The sequence below is a fragment of the Ctenocephalides felis genome, unplaced genomic scaffold (genome assembly GCF_003426905.1).
Source record: "Ctenocephalides felis isolate EL2017-DRISC unplaced genomic scaffold, ASM342690v1 CF-g0.4_SCAFFOLD_03335, whole genome shotgun sequence".
In the NCBI taxonomy this organism is placed as follows: Eukaryota; Metazoa; Arthropoda; class Insecta; order Siphonaptera; family Pulicidae; genus Ctenocephalides; species Ctenocephalides felis.
The window spans coordinates 190,833-199,908 of record NW_020539489.1 but is presented as its reverse complement, the minus strand read 5'-3'; the positions used below and the strand labels follow the sequence as shown (position 1 = coordinate 199,908).

At 29.9% G+C, this 9,076-nt stretch overlaps 1 protein-coding gene across 1 annotated transcript in view; it reads left to right on the top strand.

The window, feature by feature from the left end:
* The first annotated feature begins 2,131 nt into the window (after positions 1 to 2,131).
* Positions 2,132 to 9,076, top strand: part of LOC113382164 — a 77,891-nt gene continuing 70,946 nt past the window's right edge. Inside the window, exons 1-2 of the mRNA XM_026620708.1 lie at positions 2,132 to 2,773; positions 3,300 to 3,706. Coding sequence (XP_026476493.1) covers positions 2,151 to 2,773; positions 3,300 to 3,706 — 1,030 coding nt within the window. The 5' untranslated portion in view covers positions 2,132 to 2,150. The remainder of the gene's footprint in view (positions 2,774 to 3,299; positions 3,707 to 9,076) is intronic.

Here is a 9,076-nt window from a genome sequence, read left to right as displayed (position 1 = left end):
ATTTAAAAAGGATGATGGCGTAGTGTTATTGAAGTATGAAAAATCCATTCATAATTGCACTTATACTAAAACATTTGATAATCATCAGATTCGTATGGAATCACCAATCTTACCATCAAAGATAGCTTTAATTAATTTTATAGCAAGAAGTAAGGAAAAGGCTTCGCTTTTAAATATATCCTTAAATTCTGGTAAAATAAATTTAGCTGGTCATCTAAATCTCGATAACAGTTGATAACAGTAAAATGATTTTTGCTGGGTAAAATATCATCAATTGAATTGGTTCTCATAAGCGATTATTTGCCAAATAAAGAATTACATCTGGGAGCGTCAGAGCAGCATGATCAGAATATGTGGCTTATATTCGAAATGGACATTTTGGATTAAATAAGTTTATGAATTTCACATCCAATATTAATTTATTTGAAGGAAGAATAGATGTGTTGGTTTTGGCACCATCATGTTACTACCTGAAAAAATATTACTTAAATATAAAGATTATGTCGGAAATGGATTACTCAGCAGGTGATCTTAAATCTCAATAACATCTTCTGCATTTGGAGAACACGTGATTTTTGGTAATTTCAATTTAACAAGTGATCAATTTAAGGCCAATTCAGAATTTATATTACATTTTCCAAATGACATCCAGCAAAAGATTTTATCCAAACTAATAGTACCTTTTAAATTAACAAATAATTTTACGCCTATAATTAGCATTAAACATGTCACATTCGACAAAGAATTACTTTTATATGTGGACTTACATTAATACACCAGAATTGCTAAATGTAGGCGGAGGGGCTAGAGCTGGTTATTCTAGATTGTTAGGATTTGTAACAGTCAAAACTGATCCTGTACGTTATTGGAATTATCCTTGGACACGCCTATGGAGAATTTTAAGAAAATTCGTCTACACTTTAATTCTTGCTCACGAGAATTAGGCTGCCGGTCAGTTTCAAACTATTTGATAGTAAATGATCTGAAAATGGAATTGAAATATTCTTTTATTTATATGAAAAATGTAGTTTCTAACAGAAATACAACTTTTGACTCCTTTTGAATACTACGATAAATACTTTATTGATTTACAATATATAAATATCGAGAAAAACCAAAATAAGATATCACAGTTAATTAATTTACAGTTCAGCAAACAAAATTATGAAATGGCAACAGACCTACACATAATTCTCGAAGATATATTTCCGCAAAATTAATTATTGACAACAGTTCAGCAATTTTTGAAACTAATATATATGGAGATCGATGTTGTTATCATACTCTTATATATTAAAATCTAATCACAAAAATATCCACGCCCTTATTTGCTGGGATTTAAGAAATAGAATAAATGCTCAGACTGGTTTCAAATTTGTTATTTCGAGAAACAGTTTTTCAAGTTATGTTGCTATACCGAAATTAAAACTGTCATTTGACTACGATGTCACATCAAATAACGAGATTGATAATAACACAGATAAAAAAACTTCCCTGTCATCTTCTGGTTCAATATTTTGGATCAACCAAACGTTCTTTGGATTTGACACCTCGTACAAAAGTCACTCAAATTTAGACAAATCATACTACATTCAAATTTCAGTGTATGTATATTATTTCCAAACAAAGCTGTAAAATACTTGAACGACATTAAAATAATCAATACACACGAAATTTTGCTAGAAAATAGAGAAATAGAAGTTCACGATAAGCATATAATATTTGGGATGCCTTGAATGATTTGCAAAATAATATAACACTTTACTCATTTTCAAATAAAGATCAAATCAAACTGGGCATATTACATCCTAAATTGAACCACAGAATTGAAGCTCGCCTAAAACGAAGTAAGAAATTAGAAAGCATAAAACATCCATCTTCTTTAATGTTTGAGTTGGAATATTCTACAGATCCACGAGATTTATTAGTAATTGATTATTATCATGTAGAAAGTATAGAGAACGAAAAATCGTTTGAATCTGGGTTGGAAATAAGTCATCTTTCCAGTAATATCTTTCATGGTTTTGTTGTTAATGCAACTTTAAACGGAAGAAATCACAGAATATTATCTCAATTTAAAATACGATAATCCGCAAGATGATACTCAAAATTTCATCAGATTACTAGGGAGAATTCACAGAAATAAACCGATGATAGAAGGTTTCTTAGAAAATGATTTAAATAAACTTTCAGGAATTTTTTCAACGTGGTCTGAAAACAACACGAGAGGTTTGATCATGCAAGCAGTCTCAAACGAAAACTTACCACTTGTATTTAAAGCAAGTTTAAATTCGGGACAGAATGATCCTTCCATAAATTTCAACATCGTTGCTGGGCCCAGCAAAAGTTATAATATTTTTGGAGCTATACCTTCCAATAAAGAGATCGTAGCTTATTTAGAACATGATTTATATGGATCATTGTCGAAAGATGCTTCTTTTAATCTACGCTTGAATACGACAACTCTGATTTGGACTAAAATTCACTGGAAGACAGGAATATGGAAGGAAATCAGAGATAATATATTGAATGAGTATGATGACTTACAATACATTGTTGAAAATATTGGACAAAGTTTTGTTTGTATGATACCAGATAATGCTGGTGAAAAGTTGTACAGGGATATAAATTCAGTAACTTCTAATCTTACTGCAGACTTTGAAATATCATTTTTGAAACTGTACTACGAATCTTCGATAGGCATATTAAATGATATGTATCAAGAAAACCATTTGTATGCACGAACTATTGCGGACTACATAAATAAAACTGCGTAAGTTCCAACTTTTATCTCTTTTAGGTGTTTTAAGTTTCAAATATGTTCTTTTTTTTAAAGAATAGAAAAGCAATCATTTATTATATTGTAATAATATTATGATTATTATATTATGACATATAATAATTTATTTTTCTATTTTTATAAATAGAAAAATAAATTATAAATATTTTTAAAAACTAAAAATTATTAAAGATAATCTATAACTTGCTTTTAAATGTAAAAAACAATATTCTATGGTACGAACAATATAAAAAAAGATTAAAAATAGATTAAAATTTTTCTATTGAAATTGTTTAAAATATGGCTGTGTCTATTTGCAATTGGAAAAAAAATTAAAAGTAATTGTTTAGCCAACTGGTGATTACTAATTCATTTCATAAATTTTTGACTAATCTTTGTACATTCGTATTATTTTTAATTAATAAAACAACTCAAGCATTTTATTTTTTCCGAGGCCTATTTTCCATTTTGTTTTTCTCTTACTTTTACATTTTAAATATATATTTCTATTTAATTTTAGCACAAATATAATTAAATTGCCATCGTTTGGATTTATTACTGACCTAGACAGATGTATAAATATTTTATGGATAAAAATCAAATCGTGTCCTGAGTATTACAATTATCTTCAAACCAAGTTGTTACAAGTACGTGATTCGTCGTTGGAAAAAATTATGGATTTGCACAAGGATATTGCCAGCCTGAAAACATATTTCAAAAATGCTGTAACGCTTAACATAAATAAAATTAAATCGCTACTGTCATCTCTGGGCACTCGTACTACTGGTTTGCTCGACGCATTCGAAGACCTCTGGCGCAGGACAAAGGCGAAAGTTAGAAGCATTTTCGAGCCGACCATCCGAATGCTCCTGAACATCGGGCAAGGGGTGGAGACGACTATTCTTGATGCGAAAACAGAATTTATAAGTAAAGAAAATTAATTAATATATTATATATAATATATATGTATTATATATATATATATAATATATATATATATATATATATGTTTTATATATATATATATATATATATACTAGCAAACCCGACGAACTTAGTTTCGCCACCAGATGGTCTCGTGAGAAAGATGAAGAAATTTTTTGTTTGTTTTATAATTGATAAGGAAAAATCTGATCTTATACAACACTAATGAATTTATTTCGATTACAAAAATGAAGTGTTTTTTAGTTGAACTTTTCTAAGTAAATGAAAGTGAATCCGCAAATTATCCGTCTCATTGAAGTGCTCTTTGGTAAACCACATTTTTTGTTGTTTGGTCTGACGTTAACACAAACAAAGCGGATGATTTTCCAACTCGTGAACAGGCAACGTATAACTGCCCATGTGCAAAACAATGATTTTTTAAATAATCTATTTGAAATTTATCCCGCAAACACTAAGCGATTGGCCTTGCGACTTGTTATTGCGAACGCAAGGCAAACTGGAAATTGCAATCGTTTGAAGTCAAACGGAAGACCAGTCGGAATCATTGGTATGTCACCATATCGCCAGCAATTTTTGACTGAACGGTGAAATTCAGTGCGTGTACATCATTATTCTTTGCGGCAAGAATTGCTCGTTGACTTAACCAAGCATAATTCTGATAATTCTCACTAATGTCATTACTCGAATTTTTAACTACGGTGCATGAAGTTCCAGCAATTTGCAGTAGGGCACGATGCCATGCACCACTTTTCTTAGCTATAACCTTGCGGAACCCGAGACCTTTCCAACGAATGCAAAATTGTCGAAATCGGTTCGTGCGTTCTGGAGTTATTTCGTCAGGAAGAAAAACCTGACTTATTTTTATATATATAGAAGATATATATATATATATATATATATATATATATATATATATTATATATATATATATATATATATATATTATATTATATATAAATAATATATTAAGACATAAGCTATTACTTTAGTTAGGGATAATTTTGTCATAATATATCAAAAACACAGGTCCATAAAAAAGTTGTTTGTATTGGTGTGTGCGGCATATGTTTTCTACTGTAGTTTTTAACGCTGAACACGAATCTAAATTCAAAATTAGTAGTCAAATGGCAAAAAATTGAAAAAAACATAAAATATGACAAAATCTCCATTATAGCAATTCTTCTCCATGATAAATAAAATTTTATAATTGTTGTCATTTTCTGGTCCTCTTTACCTTAAATGACCTTATTGAGTTTCAATTAAATGATCAACTACAGTTTTTCCCAACGTGGGGCGCACGCCCCACCGGGGGGCAATTTGAAATTTTAGTGATTTTAATGTAATGTAGTATAGCATCGGTAAAACATTTAACAAAAAAAATGATTCTTAGATTTAGAATAATAAGGTGTCCCGGTTTGGCCGCGACGGTTTTAGTTTTCAACCTTGCTTTCCTTGTGCCGGAGTTATGTTCTTCCTGTTGACTTGACTTTTTCTCATTACTTTATAATAAAATTACAACTACCCATTATAATCTGAAAATGATATATGCCATAAACTTTATATAAATCTGAAAACAACAATATGAAAGAGAATATTGCGGGATGCAACAATTCTTTGGGTTCCAGTAGCCCTTCACTAATTATTTTAAACTTCTATATTCCAATTTACGAAAATTACCAAAAAATATGTAAATCGAGTTTCTGACTGCTTGGCATAAATGCTTTAAGGTCAGTGACAAGACTCGACTTGAAATATGCACAAGAAAAGTAAATATGATGTGAGTTTTTTACTCACTGTCAGTAACTTTGGCTAAAGATGGAATTAATTTAAAATAAACTAATTTTTATTGTATCCTTAAATAGTACAAGGTTGACACTAAGCTACTTTTATTGTTAGATTGCTTCAAATGATTCTTTAGGATTGTTGAGGTTTAGGTAGTAATGTATAGTAAGAAATTTAGCTTTAACTTTTTGATCGGTTATATAGAGTGTTTGTTGAAAGATGGAATATCAAAACAAACATTTTAGTCAAATTTGAATTTTTATTTCTGCAAATGGTTAAACGATCATCCCAAAGAATAGGTGCTGTTTATGGTGTCGAAGCCTTAAAAACAGCTATGTTAAAATTGGTTTTGAAAATGTCATTCTGGTAATTTTCCACTCAATGCTGCTCTGATTGTCAGGTTAAGTTTTGGACAAACTAATTAAAGCAATAATCGATTGGGCTAATAGAAACAATTTGGCTATTTTTAAAAATTATTGGGGGTTGGTGAAAAATTTTCTCCACATCCACCAAATATTCCTGACCACAAACCATCTGTTTTAAACCCTTGAATTTAAAAAAAAAATCATGATGGTGTCAAATTGTGTCTAATTTAGTTTTTTCTAATAAAAGCTAGAAGTTTCATAAACTTGGGATAATGATACTTCTTGGAAAATAACAAAAGGCCATCGATCAAACTGATATACATAACAAAGTTATTTAATTCCACGCAAAAATTGTATTTGATTTTCTAACTAAAATGCGCACTTACTTAGTTGCCAACGATAACTATCAATTTCTAGAAAAATATGCGCATTTACTTAGTTTCCAATCTGATAACTAAAAAAGATTTAACAAAAAATATATAAAATTAAGATACAATTCCGTTCTGAGTTAAGAAAATGTCAAGTAGATTCGTTAAGAAATGGCCTTATGAAGAAACTGAAACCAAATGCCCAAATGTTATCATATGTACAAAAATTTGCTATAATTTATTGAAAAAAAGCTTAGATTAGAACCTAATATAAAATCTCTGTTTTAGCTTAAGTATTCCATTAAATAAATATCGAAAAAACAGTAATAAAATTAGTGGAATTTCCGTAAGTTGGCTTATTCCGAAATTTTACTTATGATGTTTAATAACAATTTAATAACGATTTCATCTTAAACGTTATCATTCACATTTTTTCTGGGAGAAAAAAAATTGTATGGGGGGGGCATAACGTTTTATAAACCTCAACATGGGGCGGGGCCCAAAAAAGGTTGGGAATCACTGATCTACTAAGTTCTTATAAGACTTTAATTATCATGTAAAAGAGCTGCTAGATCGCAGGCTTTGTCGTTTTTCTCTTCTTTTCTAATTTTTTGCTATTTGACCTACAATTTTGGCTTTAGATTTGTGTTCAGCGGTAAAAACTACATTGGAAAACATATGCCTCATATCCAACACGTACCATTTTTTGTGGTCCTGTGTAATTAACCCTTATCGGTCGGAAAACAATACTTTGACGCTGCGGTCGTAAGTCACATAGTAAGTGACAACGACCAAACCAAGCTTTATTAAGAAAAAGGAAAATAAAAAAATTTTCGATGGTGATGATAGCTAGGAAAATTTCGAAAACTGTATAAAAAATAAGTATAATATATGTAAAAAAGTATCTAATACATTTTTTTAATTAAAAGAGATTTCGCATATTTTCCGAGACCAGCTACGACCTAACGGGAATTACGTATGAGAAGCTAGCGACCGCTAAGGGTTAATTGTGTATGACATTGTGCCCCAAGATAAACCACTTTAACTTTCTAGTTTAGATTAATAAAATTATTGTTTTTGCGAAAGCAAACCCATAGTGTAAGACAACCCTCGTTTTTATCTTTTTAACATCCCGAAGGAGAAGTTTATATTTTCGCTAGAAACTTCAATTTACTGAATTTTACGATTTTTCGGCAAAAGTATACATATGTATGTGCGTTAACGATTGCATTTGTATGTGAGAAAATTATGCTTCTCGGCAACGTTTCTCAAAAGCGGTGCAACAATTTTAAAAGCTATTTGGTGAAACTGCATAAGATTTCTCGTTGTATTTTTTTAGTATTAATCAAATAATTTTAGTATTAGTGAAATATTTTTCGTCCAGGTTTTTGTCACAAATTCTGAACCGATTTGGAAAACTTTTAATCTTTTTGAAAGATGTCAGCTGGGAATCGTAGTTAGTTTGTTGAAATAATTGAGGATTGAAACTTAGTATGATAAAAGACCTTATGGTCCTAATAACGAAGTAGTTTAATCATAAAAATTTATTAAAGTTTGCAATAGTTTTTGTCGTCACAAAGTTTGAATAGCTGAATCTCAATTCTTATTAATTAAGTCGATTATTTTTAAATACCGAAAAGATTTTCAAGTTTTCTTTTGATTTTAAATTTTTAATCTTTGTATCTTGATATATTTTAAGACGGTTATTTATTAGTATATAATAAAAAAAGTAACAATGTTTATTCCCTTGTTAACTTCCCGTAGGGTAAGTTATTGTAATGGGCCGAAAATCGGAATTGAAAATTTTTACATTTCTCGACGTTTTGAAGGTTTCTGAACGTTTTGGCATACCTCAGAAAAAATGGATGTGTGTGTGTGTGTGTGTGTGTGTGTGTGTGTATGTATGTATGGATACAAATTTTCGCCCACGTTTTCGGGCGTACGGATCAACCGATTTGAATGGTTCAAAAACATTCGATTCCTATTGATAGGGAAAAGAGCTGTTTAGTTTTTGGCAAAGGCGGGTCCAGCCGTTTCGGAGATACGGAACAAAGAGTGCAGAAAATAAAAATCGAATTTTTGAGAGAACGGAGAGTATCCGATTTGAATGATCTAAAAAACATTCAATTAGTAATGATTGGGAGAAGTGTTTACTAGTTTTTGGCAAAAGCAGGCCCAGCCATTTTGAAGATACGGAGCTAAATATGTAAAAAATGGCAATTTCTGAGAGAACTAAGCGTCCGATTTAAATGATTCAAAGAACTTTCTGTTTGTCTTAACAAAATAATTGATTTTGGAAAAAAAATTTTGTTCCAATTTTTTTTTTTTTTTTCAGTTTTTTGTATATCGAAAATATTTCAGATTTTATTTTTAATTCTGACTATAGTGCTAATATACTTTACAAATAATTTCAACTCTGCAATTCAGATTATATAATTCTTATAAATATTTGACAATGTTACAATATTTTAATAATCTATTTTGAAAACATTCAGTATTCCACGAACATTTCGTTACGGTACGGGAAGTTCCAGCAATTTGCCTTAAGGCACGATGCCATAATTGCCTCAAGACAGAATTCCACTTACAGCTAGTTTAAAAATATATTTATTGTAATTTATATGAAAAATGTATAATTAATTAATGTGAGAATGAGAAGAAACATTACAATTTTATAAGTCAAATTGTTTTATAGCTGTTGAGAACTTTAACTATTATTATTTATTTATTTTAAACCCATTTGTTTTGAATATTAAAATATCACAAACTTCCAAAAACAAATCTTCCGAAAACGAACAAATACTCCATTGTTATACCAAGTAAAACGCCTAATTTTA